This window comes from Falco cherrug, chromosome 13, assembly GCF_023634085.1.
Source record: "Falco cherrug isolate bFalChe1 chromosome 13, bFalChe1.pri, whole genome shotgun sequence".
Lineage (NCBI taxonomy): Eukaryota > Metazoa > Chordata > Aves > Falconiformes > Falconidae > Falco > Falco cherrug.
The window spans coordinates 2237660-2250055 of NC_073709.1; the positions used below are offsets into that span (position 1 = coordinate 2237660).

Genomic DNA, 12396 nt, shown 5'->3' on the forward strand with positions numbered 1-12396 from the left:
TACCCTGATACAGAAGCAGCCATCCTCCAGATTGAGTCTTGCAGGGTTGATTTCCAAGTGCCATACTGCAGGGCTCAAAAGTTCCCAGGGGTTCGGGGAATCAGGGCTACATATTACAGAACGAGCCATGTGTTTTAAAACTAACTGCTCAAAAAGACCACACTCCAACTGCAACGGCTTCAGAGGGAAAAACTGCAAAGGGCAAAAAAAAAAAAAAAAAAAAAAATCTTTAGGCTGGATTCAGTCCATTTCACCCCTTTAATATTTCTATAATGTATGTTTCAAAGGAAAAGTAAGCAAAACCTCCAGTATTTGGAGCAGTTCTGATGATAAAATGCTACTAGATATCCCACTGGATAAACCATTAGAAAATAAAAATAGCAATTTGCACATGTCATGCCAGGCTTCCAAACGAGCCTGAAAATACACTTGCAGTTAAAGAAAAAGGGTCTTTCCCTTAGCATGTAAAAATGTGTTTACTGCCAACAGAGTACAAAAGCCAAGTGTTGCAAAAAACCACAAAACACTTCAAGATGAGGCACTTAATTTCCTTCCCCCAACAGATGAGGTGAAACTGCTTTTTTGAACACCCACTTTTGCCTAGCTGTAGGTGTTTATACAACTTAGTTTTGGAAGTAAGCAGGAAAAGAAATTGTCTTTTCAGGCAGCATGTTCCTACCAACACTTGCCAACGGGAAGGAGAAGTGCCCGGAGGCCTGCTGCGCTCCAGCACACGTCCCGCAGGGATGCTGCAAGCGCTCAGCTCTGCCAGCCTCCAGGTAACAACAGACGCCCGAGGGTTCGGTTATGCACCGCACTGACCTGTGCTCGCCAACACTGTGACTTCAGCCAAACCGCCTCGGTTTCCTCGAGCGGCACTGCACAGGCAAGCAGCTGGAAAAGGCACAGGGAGGCACGCTCGCTGATCTCTTGTGCTTCTTGTCCAGTGCACCAGCTCAGGGCCCTGCTGGTGTAGCACTGACACCGCTGGCGGAAGGGGGACCGTGCTGCCCCGGGGGGCTGCTGAATCGAGCCTCCCCTCAGCCTCCTTTAACACCAATTATCCGTGCCAGAGCCATACACCAATTTGAACTGCCCTATTCCTACCCATGCTTTTAAACACAAAAGCTGTTGTTGGGAACTGCGCTGAAGGTCTCCTCATCCTAATCTGCTGGGATGAGGGTTAAACTTGCATTAGACTAGACCTCAGCAGCCCGGCTCCATCACCAGGTCCCACTGCAATCTTCTGAAAGGAGATTGAACGGCTGTTTCACTCTCGGCATCAGGAAACAGAGCACAGAACGAAGCTGTACGCGCTCATGACTGGTGGCCCATTTTGTGCTGGAATCAGAAATGTGGCATCATTCTGAGTTGCAGGGAAAACAGAAAATGCTGAAATTCTCAAAGCACAACTAACACTTTTCTTTCTCGTGTTACTGTATACAGCACAACAATAATTCAGAACAAGGCGAAATATCAATGCTATTTACAGCATCACTTCTACCAGCTCTTTCACTTCATTTGCTGAAGAGTAGAACTGAAGCATTCTGCATGTGGCCTACAGTCCACTGAAGTCAACAGGTAACTTTTATGGACGCTTCAGTAGAGTCCCATCCCTGTTCAAACCAAGACAATTCAAACATTTCTGACTGCCATCCAGCCTAGCATTACGATTCACATTTACAATATGGTAACGGTCCAAATGAAACCCATGAAACAAAACAGAACCTAAACTTTGTTACTTACACTTTCTTTTCTACAGTACTTAAAATCAGTTTGCTATTACAGAATGTATTCTGTTGTAATGTTATGGCAATTCAGAGGAAAAAACCCCAGCAATTCACTTAGATATTTCTACTTTCTCTCTCCTGAACACTATACCATGTAATTATATAGTTTTATCTTCTGGAAAAGAGAGAGAAAAAACACACAGCACAAAAAAAATCCCACACGTTTCCTATAGACCACTTTATTTGGTGAAGGCAGCCAAAATAGCTGAGGATGGTGAGACAGCAGGTGCTGATGTACCAAGGGCAGAGGGGAAAGATTACCATGGATGCTGATGTGAGGCTGCAGACCAGATCTGCACTACATGGGAGATATGAAAACAAGTAAAAAAACTGTATAAGAAGAATTTTTGTACTAGTTTTTGCCATCTAAAAAAAAAGACTATAATCATCCATCTGTCCAGAAATGTTACTAAGGATTATGGTGGAGGAAAAGTTACAGGCAGAAGTTCAGCAAGGATTGTACTTGTTAGAATATCTCTTAAGGCACATCACCTACATAAATTGCAAAGGATGGGCAAACACCTTTCCTTTCCTTTCCCTTCCCCTCCCTGAACTTTAAGAAGTGACACCCAAACTCTGCTGTGGGGAAAAAAAAAAAAAAAAAAGACTGAACAGTTTATATCACTATTAAAAGAGAAGGCTTTATATTATGATGACTTCTATTTAGGTAGAAATAAAGTCAATGCAATCAACCAGATGCAAATTGAAGACTCCCCATCTTGTCCTTTTTTCTATCATCCATGGAAAGTTACGTTGTGTGGGGTTGCAAGTGATTTGTCCTTTTAACCACAAGCCAGGAAAAAGCCCTCCTTTAAAGAGAGGGGGGCTCCTTCAGAATAAGCGCAAGTTGACAAAAAGCCCTGGACAGATCAGGGAAGGCAAGTTCAAAAAGCACATCAGCATGTCTCCTACAGTTAAACTCCTGCTGCCCCCAGCCTACCTTAATCCTCACTGCAGGTAGATCCCTGAGAAATTGGGACACACAAATCACACGGACATAGCAGACCTGCTTGTGCCCACCACCCCCAAAAGTTTCTGAACATGTCAACCAACTTCAACAAAATATAGCAGAGCTTCAATGACATTAAGTTCCTACAGGTTTCATAGAAACAGGAGTCAAGGAGACGAGGATGACCCTGTTAAGGTCCCTCCCTGAGGGAAAAGCTACTTTATGAACTGAGCCCTATTCCTCATCAGCAGATCAACCCAACCTCAAGCTACAGAAGACTAGGTTTCTTTGGGTCCACTGCTGGTGGAAGTACTGTACTAAATATATGATTACCTACTAATTTCTCAGATAATAATCCTACTAACACACATCATCACTATGTACATCCCACCGCACACAATGTTTATGCAAAAACCACAGAAGACATGCTTCTTACGATCTCAGCATTTGGCTACTACTATATATTAGACATTGTCTTGTACTCTAGCTGACAGCAGGTCCTCCTCTTAACCCTAGCTGCTGAGGGATTCTGCAATACCCATATAGTGCATACATACAAGGAAAACAACAAGCATGTTTATTGACTTAAAAATGAATGAGGTTTTGGCAGTAAAGGTGATGCCGATACAGATATCTGGAGGTATGAAAGCCAATTGTAAGGCAGAAGAGTCAGAAGCAACTTTCATTCCTACCTGGTTCAGTGCAATTTCTGACATACGGCTGCCCCCCATCCTCTGGGACATCAGTCGCGTTCTCCTCATTTGCTTGCAGTAGCTGTCTCCCACTCCATTTGTCATTACTTTCCACAGAATAGTTCAGGGCATCATAACCTAAAGGAAAAGAGCAGTAGATACATGAGATTGCACAGGAAAGGCAACTCCTGATTCTGTTCCTGAATGCCTGAAGCAGCCAAAACATTTGCATTTCATAACCAGTGTCCCCTGGGTTAGAAACAGCAGTATTTCTAATCCCACTGGAAAGGTACGCTGCCATTAGCTCCACATCCCAGTTAGCCTCAAGAACATCAGGAGTCAGGTTCGTTCCTCCACAACTTCAAAGATTTATACTAGAAGAGCACCTGTGGTTTCACAAGAAGTTGTAAGCCTCAATCAGTTTAAAATTGGAGTGCCATCCACTGTTTTGGTTAAAAAAACCAAAACACAAAAACAAATACAACAACCCCACAAACCACCACACAACAAAAATAAAACCCCTCAACTTAGTACTTCTGTAGACATTTCACTGCTGTTAAGTACAGGCAAAACTGCTGAATTTTGCACATGCTTATACAACATTTAAGCCATTTCTTCTTTGGATTACAATCCAATTTGCTGCTGAATGAGGCCTCAGAAATACAGTGTTTGACACAAAAGCTAGGTAGGCTCTTTTGTGAATCAATAAAATGCTGCATGGGTGTTAGGAAAGCCCTGCCCCAACAGAGCGTGAAGTTCCTCAGGACCGCAAGGGCAGAGCTTGGCAACCTGTGCCGTGCCACGGAACAGCAGTTCGGGATGTGGCATCGGAGACGTGTCTGAGGCATAGGAGCAATCACCATTTTCAAATTAAATTTCGTAATAAAAGTCTGAAAGATATTTCACCAACACGATCAATAGGGATCCATTTCAGTATCTTGCGCCCGTGTCTAACGACATCGGTGGAAAGGCTCCTGAACCTGTTCACTGTGGGCCAGGCAGCCACTCCTCACGTGTTAGGAGGCCTTCATTTATAAACACAACATCTACAGGTTCCTTCAGGTTCTGCTCACACAGCACAAAACTGATGGAAAGAAACATCTTTATGACAGCATAGCCGTATTCCTTCTCAAAATGGTTCTTACTAAGCCCAGCTGCACTGTTATTCCCACCCAACACAACCTCACCCAAGCCAAAGCACACCCCTGAGTCAGTGCAGTAGCCCTCCCTGCTTCCCACTGTTAAGAAACGTCTATAAACATCACAGGCACATATTTCATATAGAATTCAACAAAAGGGATAAACCCCAGTCCAGCATGAGTTAACCATTTTAGACGCAGGATCTGAGCATACTCTTTACCATGCCCTGTACTCCTAACAGAAAATATGTGTGCACATTTGCCGACTTGTCATTTTTCCAATATCAGCCATATTGCTTTTGCTCACCAGTTTCTTTTCCAGCAAGGCCCAGACCTGACTGCAAAACAGCTGCACACTATCAGTTTCAGTGCTACACACAACTGCCATTAAGAATACCAAGGAACCCCCCAAAACTCTATTTTGGGGGACCATCAACCCACTGAAAGAAGAACCACCATGTGGAAGGAAGTAGCAAAGAGTAATAAAATAAGGAGACTGAAGTAGCACATCTTTGACTCTAGCAAAGGGTGAAAGTAGCCAACAACAGGGATTTGCCACTGAGAAGCCATGAGGAACTGAAAAGTGAACACTGAGAAGTGAGTGCAGGCAGCGGCGGCTGGGCAAGAGACACACTAGAAAGTAACTCACTGGGTACCACACCCAGTTTGCATGTAATAAGTGTGAAGACACATCATACCAGCCCCCGGCTCCCATCAGCAGCGCAGCGCACCGCACCGAAGGGCCATCACTCTATAGCTGCTTCATGACCCAGGCTCACAGGCTCGGTCCAGCTGCAGACTCGCAGGGCCGTTTCAGGTACCAGTATGCAGCAAGTAACCCTACAGAAGGTAACACTTCCTCTCATGACTTCTGACTCTCTCCTTGGTTTACTCCCCTCTTTAGCTTTGCCTTGGTGCTGCTAAATGAAAAGCTATTTTAGCAATGTCAACAATAAAGCTGGCTGGTTTCCACGATATTCTTGGCACAAGGCTGGTCAGCCTTGGACATGTCATGTCTGCCTAATTAGCTGAAAGCACGTGCCCATGTGTCAGTTCCTATGTAGTTTCAGCTTCAAGGGAGGAAGACGAAAATTTTTTTCACTTTTTTTAAGCCGCCAAGCCATCCACTTCAGGCAGGCAGGCACAAACACCAAGCCAGCTATCTTGCAACAGAGACCTTGAGCCCATCCAACAACAAACAGCATTGCAGAGAGATCTCCACCCCCTTACCCCCTCTCTCCACCAAGCAGCACACAGGCTCTCTCACAAGGGCTTTGCTGCCGAAGGTGCTCCTCAGGCGCGGGCCACCAGCACTGCCTGTGGCCCCACTCCCACATGCACTGGGGCTGCGGCAGGGCCTGGCCACCCCCTCGCTGGGAAGGACACGCAGCTGCCAGCCACATACCCAGGGTGCTTGGAGCAAATGACAGGCGTTACTCCACACCGAGAATCCACAGCACCGCGGCTGGAACCTGCACCCAGCGCTTGAGATGCTTCAGACCCACCCTTAAATCTCTTATTTCCAGGTTTTTCCAGCACTTTGAAGACTGATCACAAGCAAAGAGCTGTGTAACAGAGATTCAGATCTTCAGGTAATGTCTCAGAGGGTGCTCAGGGATAAAGGAAAAGGTTTTCTGCAGGTCCTAGCCCTTTCCTCAGGCTTTCTGAGTCATCCCACTGAGTGAGGTGGCCAGCCCGAGACTTCTCTGTCCTGCCCAGCTGACAGCCTGCTCAGGGCAGCTCCTGTGCCATGTACCAGCAGGCAGGCAGCGTGGGAGGGGGGCTGCCTGGAACCACATCCCTGGCCAAGGGCAGGGACTGGTACCAACACTCCCAAGACACGCAGGAGCTGGCCAGTGTGCATGCCTGAGGGAAGAACTGCAGCTACACGGGCAGCCCAAAGCACCCTTGTGTTCTAAGCAAAAAGTGTTTAACTTGGTAAATTAAACATCATTATTTGAAGCTTCAAGCACTTTGTACTTGCTATGCTTTATGAACTTCAGAGAATGCTGTTTAGTCCGTGAGCATGCAAGAGCTTAAACTGTGAGTTACACACATACAAACATCAGTGACAGAAACGGACCGTGTTTCTCAGAAGGAACACATGCAATAATGCAACATCGGACATCTCCTGTAATAATAAACATACTCTGGTAATCTGAGCTAAGCAGTTTCAGTCCCACACACTGAAAACTGTTTTCAAAGCAGAGACACCCTTCTCCAAACAGTCGCTGCTTTGTTCCACGTTGCTGTGTGGAGGAAAGGCACAAGGAAGAACCCGCAAGGGCTGTCACAGCCCAGAAGTTCCCGCAGAAACCTCTCCTGCTCCCTCCACTCCCACAACGCCTTCCTCTCTCAGATGGCAAACTTTTCCGAGCAAGGGGTAGAGAAGAAGAAAGTCATTTGAGGTGATGACTTTGGAAGGGGAAAAAGCTTCATTTGGCAGTAAAAGTGTTTATAAAAGCTACATTCAGCACTCAAAGAAATCAGTGTAAATAGCAGCAGAACCGGTCCATGGCCAAAGCTAATGGTATGGCTGTGGCTTACACCAGTGAAAGCTCTCTGCTGGTACCTCCAGGTTTAAGTGGGGTCAGCTGTGCCACAGCAGGATTTGCAACCCACTGACCCCAAAATCCTGCCTTGGGTATCTCCACTCTAAAACACATTTGGCTCAACAGAGCAACAGAAAATAGCAGTTATACATGAAGGGAGACACTTTTCCAAAGGTCTGGCCTTCCAGGGATTTCCCTGTGAAGACAGGGGCACACCAAGATTTTTAACCTTGCCAACAAGGACATTTTATGGCAATCTAACAGGGTCCACGTTTCCCCGCCTGCTGGCACCAGCTCCCTGTGCAAGGCCAGAGGGCTCCCATCAGCCCTGGCAGAAAACAACTCAGAAGCTTGCCTGGTGTTTTGGCAGGTTCAGTCAGTGAAAGAGGAACCGACTATCAGCTGCGGTTTAACCCTTTGCACATGGCTGCCTGTAACACAGGGGCCTCGCCCATCCCGTTGCTGGATGCAAGGGGCACCACCATGCTGGCCAGGCAGCATCTCTCCCTGCTTCAGGTGCTGGCACGAGGCAGAGCCTCCACCACCAAGAAGCGCTGCAGCACCCAGCAGTGGGGACATCACCTTGACTCTACATCCCACCATGACGGGGCTGCAGGAACAGCATACCACGGCCAGGTGGCCCGACCCACTCTGGCTTCCATGGACCCTTTGAGGGGAGGTACAAGCAACATTCCCTCTTGGGTTGCCACAACACCTGCAGCAGGAGCACCAGCACCTCCGGCTCACTCTTGGGAAAGGCTCAAGTATAATATGATCTACAACTATTACAAAGTCACATCCTCACAACAGTTTCAAAAAGACAGATGCAACAATCACAAATTCTCTTTGAGACCAGATTTTTTGCGACATGTGCTCTTGGCTTCTCACTTCAGATTGTGTCTTGCAATCTTTTATTCACCTGTTCTAAGGCACAACTTGCACTGACCTGAAGCTTCACACCAGCTGTCAAAGGCTGTGGGCCTGAGCCCTTATGCCATTAAACAAGGGCCTCGTCCATTGGTGTCAATATATACTAAATCACAGCCAGCAAAATGTAGAACAAAAATTTGACACTCCACAGAGGGGCTACGATAACACCACGGAATAAGCAAGACTTCTTTCCAAGGAAAAGTTATAAAAAGAAAGCTAACAGTTTTCTTTCTCAAAAAGCATTATTCAGAAACGTTATTCAGTATTAGATGATTTTTAATGGGAAACATGTCGAAGATTTTTTTTTTTTTCCCCCTCAGCAGAGACTACTAAATGTCTTGCACTAGCTACACTGTCATTTTGTTCAGGCCAGTATATAGATTAGACATTTTTCTTATTAATGTTTTAGCTGCTGGCTTTATAATAAAATAATATCATGACATCTTTAAAAACTTTCTACAATAAAGAGTTTTTCCAAAGTTCTGTACCACAGCATATTTCAAAGTGGGTGAATTATTTTTTGAAGCACCGAACACCACCAGAAGGTATTTTCCACAACTCCAATTACCCAGCACCAGTTTTACATTATAGACTCAGAACCCAGGTTCTGGAGAGCTTTGTTTATGCTTCCTCACAGAGATATTCACATGGACAAGCATAGGAGTCATTTTTCCCTGTCTTTGTGCCTGTAATACATTTCATAATAGAAGTAAGACAATGCAGACAGTGCATTTCCACCGGCTCCATCTCTTTCAGTAAGAGAGGGCGCACATCAGCGTGCATTTGCTGGGAGCTCTGGTCCCTGCCAGGTTGTGGTGTGGCAGCCTGGGGAGAACGGGCTCTCTAGCCCGATCTGTTCTACTTATGACCACTCAAGTGAAAGAGTAGAAAGAAGAACTGCTCAAATTGCTCAGAACTTCTGAAAACACTCTGTGTGTGACCCAGATCTCCACATGGGAAACTGAATGCTGCTTACGCCATTCCAGATGGCTCTGGCTGGAGTTTACAACTTAGAGCACTGCAGAAGCACAGCTAAACACATCCTACCTATTGGCACTTTTCAGCATGAAGAACACTGTTTTACAATGCTATACAACATCCCGATGTTCCCCAATTACACACTGATCTCAGAGAAGCATCTTTATTTTCAGCACAGGAACCCCAACAAGCCAGTAACTCAGCGGGACCTCAGAGCAGATGTCCAGCTTCTAGCAGGGACAAAGCAGCCTGGTGTGGTTCTCAGCACAGGGCCCTTCTCACAGCCAGCCAACACACCTTGGACAACTAAATGAGACAAGACCACCCAAACTAATTTCCAAGGCAGGATACAGGTCAGGGGAGATGAGAATTTTACACTGATGTGAAGTTACCTGTCAGCCACGTGGCTCCCCAGCAAACACTATTTACACACCTACACAGATTAAGAAAATCCTTTTAAATCTTTTTACTGTTACAAAAGTGAGTGCAACTGGCCCCTTCGTTAGGATTGTTTGTATTCCTGGTCCAGTAGCACTGAGCAGGTCTAGAGGGGAGGCGACGCCACTCTGCACAGCACCAGCACAAGCAGCCCCTGCGCTGTCCATGTGCACAACTAGCAAACGTAGTGAGCTCACACTAACCACCAGGCCAAGTATTTAACACATACATACTCTCCTCTCCTCTAAGCATATGCCACAGGAAAGACTTATTAGCATCTTTCTCTCCACACTGCTGGTTAAAAACAAACACACCCCCATCATTGAGATCAGGTGGTCATTTTATGAAGCTGGCCAGGAAGCGACCAGGTCATTGCATACAAGCCTCCAAAAACATCCATTACCTTATAATTAGCGGAAAATGACAATAAACAAGTTGAGGAAGATGAGTGGATAAACCTGGGTCTTGAGGTTTGCTAAGGAAAGGTTGCGGAAAGCTCTCCTGGACCAGGCTGGTGCACAGCAGGAACTCAACATGGGCATACCACAGCCCTTCCCACCCAAGACAGGGTTGAGTTAGCAAATGAGACAACTTTAGATTAACGGGAAGGGGGGCAGTGGGGTGGGTAGGTGTTAAAAAATACCCAGACACAACACCTGGGGGAAACTGGGATAATTCCCTGAACTTTGGTGCAGAAGCTGATTTTCATTCAGCAGCAGAGGATTTGGGCCAATAACACCGAAGCACAGAAACTCAGCGAAGGTGAAAGGTGATTGTGAGCAGCAAGCTGGAGTGGCAGAGGGTTGACAGGCCAGAGGCTGGCCCTGCCGAAGGGACGATCTGTCACCACGCGCTCTCACAAGCACAATGCATCGCTGCTAACAGCTTCACAGAGCTGGCAGGTATCCTTGGCTCTCACTGACAGTAAACCACTTGCTATGCAAACTGCTAGATTCTGCTGGCCAAAGCCAAAAATAGGACAGCTTTTCCAAAATATGCTTGCCCTCCCTCCTCTCTTGTCTGTGCCCTTTTATCTGTTGTTTTGATGGTGGCAGTTTCAGGTTTTCAAGGTTTGGCTTCACACACACACCTTTTAGCTAACTGACCTATCTGTCTCTCCCTAAAATTTTCCTACAGTGAATACAACAATGAAATATGTCCGAGGAAGAAAAAAAGCTGGAACAACCAAGCACAAGCTCCTGTGTTAAGCTAGCAGCAGAGGTGGGGAGCAGCAGCAGGGCAAGATTTAGCTAAAGCATCACCCCAGCGCTGCCCCTCCACACCATTGTCCTGCTGGCCCCCAGACCCGCCGCTAAGTGTCCAGGCAGGGTTTCTCCTAGCACAATCAGATCTGCCACAGACTGTCACAGCATAATCTGAGCTCAGGACTGCATAAGCATTTCATAAATGGATTATCTTTCTTTGTAGGCTGATTTGGGAGATGCTTTCCTTTCAAAATCATCAGCAGCAAAGACCATAAATAGAGCATCCTCGGGGCAGGGGATGGGGAATGGACCAGAAACCCTATACCTGGCTTTGACAAGCAGCCTGTTCCTTACACCTGATTTCACCTGTGTTTCTACACATACCGACCTACATGGAAAGGTGCAGAAAGGTTGGGGAAGGGCACTGTTGATCCACGACCGTTGTTAATACTTGTATAACGTAAGTAGGGCACAGAGGCCAGAGCCAAGTTACAGGCACTTAACAAGCAGAAGAGGGTACCCACACCAAAGACCTCCAAAGCTAATTAGATGGCAGTGCAGGAGAAGACTCTGGTATGGAGGGAAAGGGCAGCTCGCTCAAGGAAGACCAAAGGGTGGCTGGCCGGCGAGCAGCCCCACAGGAGGAGCAACAACACCAGGTACCGGCAGCTCTCTGCCCCCACATGCCTCCCAGCCCCAAGATCCACCACCCAGACAAAGGCACAGCTAAGGAAGAGACCCCACAGCCTTGCAAACAGTAATGAGAGAGGTGACCTAAAGGTCCCAGAGCAACCAGGCACTGCAGAAGTCTTTTCATGGTAAGCATGACTTGCCAGAGCACCGGGACATCTGCCAGGACATGCAATGGGAGACATGGCTGGATAGAAAGCCCAGATGGATACCCTGCTGCTGAACAGCACCTGACCCCATGCCACTCCTGCAAATCCCTGTGGAAAAAGTCTGGTGGCAATGGCAGATGAAGAGTTGCAGGACTTCTACCCCAGATCTTGTAATTAATTTCTCAAGACTCACTCCCCAGCCAACAGCCATTAAGCTCAGCCACTCACAACTACATTTGCTCTAGATACCCCTCACTTCTCCAGGTGACTGCAGCCTACCTGCATTAACACCTTGCTGCCCAGTTGGCATTTGTGCACAGCACGGCTCCCAGACCTTCCCAGCTAAGCTGCCATCACCACCTCCTCCTCCTCCCCTACCAGCCCCTCCATAAAACTCCATCACCAGCAATAGCAAGTCCTCTGCAGTCCTGTATCCCCATCCCCAAGCCTTCTCCCACTTCCATGGAAATTACGTAAAGGAGAGCAGAAAAAATAGTTCTGGTCAAATGAAGTACTTCAGATTTTTCAGTTTCACCCACACACAGTGACTCAAGTGCCAGCCACAAAAACCAAACCAAAAAACCCAACACCAAGGTAACAGCAGCACTGGTGCCTCATGGCCCCAAGACCAGAATATGCAGCAGGGACAGGGGAGTGGCAGGTTCGACCCCCTCCCAGGTAATGTGGAGCAGGAATGCTGCTACAGCTCTCCCCATTGCCTAAGTCAGGCTCCACTTCCCTGGGAAGATTTTCCCATGAAAGCTGCCGCTCTGGGAGACATCATTAAGTTTCAACCAGAGCAGAGAACAGCACCTAGCCATCCTCCACCCCGGTAAAGCACCTATTGCCCCCCAGCTGTGTCTGCCTTCATTATTTATTGAGGC

General features: G+C 46.9%; 1 protein-coding gene across 12 annotated transcripts in view; it reads right to left on the minus strand.

The window, feature by feature from the left end:
- LOC102054298 (sodium/potassium/calcium exchanger 3) overlaps nucleotides 1–12396 on the minus strand; it is a 280251-nt gene that overhangs the window by 246936 nt on the left and 20919 nt on the right. For all 12 annotated transcript variants that reach the window (XR_008735018.1, XR_008735023.1, XR_008735021.1 and 9 more), the window contains exon 2: nucleotides 3432–3569. Coding sequence is in view for 6 of the 12 variants with exons in the window: in XM_055726124.1 (XP_055582099.1) it covers nucleotides 3432–3569 (138 nt within the window). In the remaining 6 variants the exon portion in view is untranslated. The remainder of the gene's footprint in view (nucleotides 1–3431; nucleotides 3570–12396) is intronic.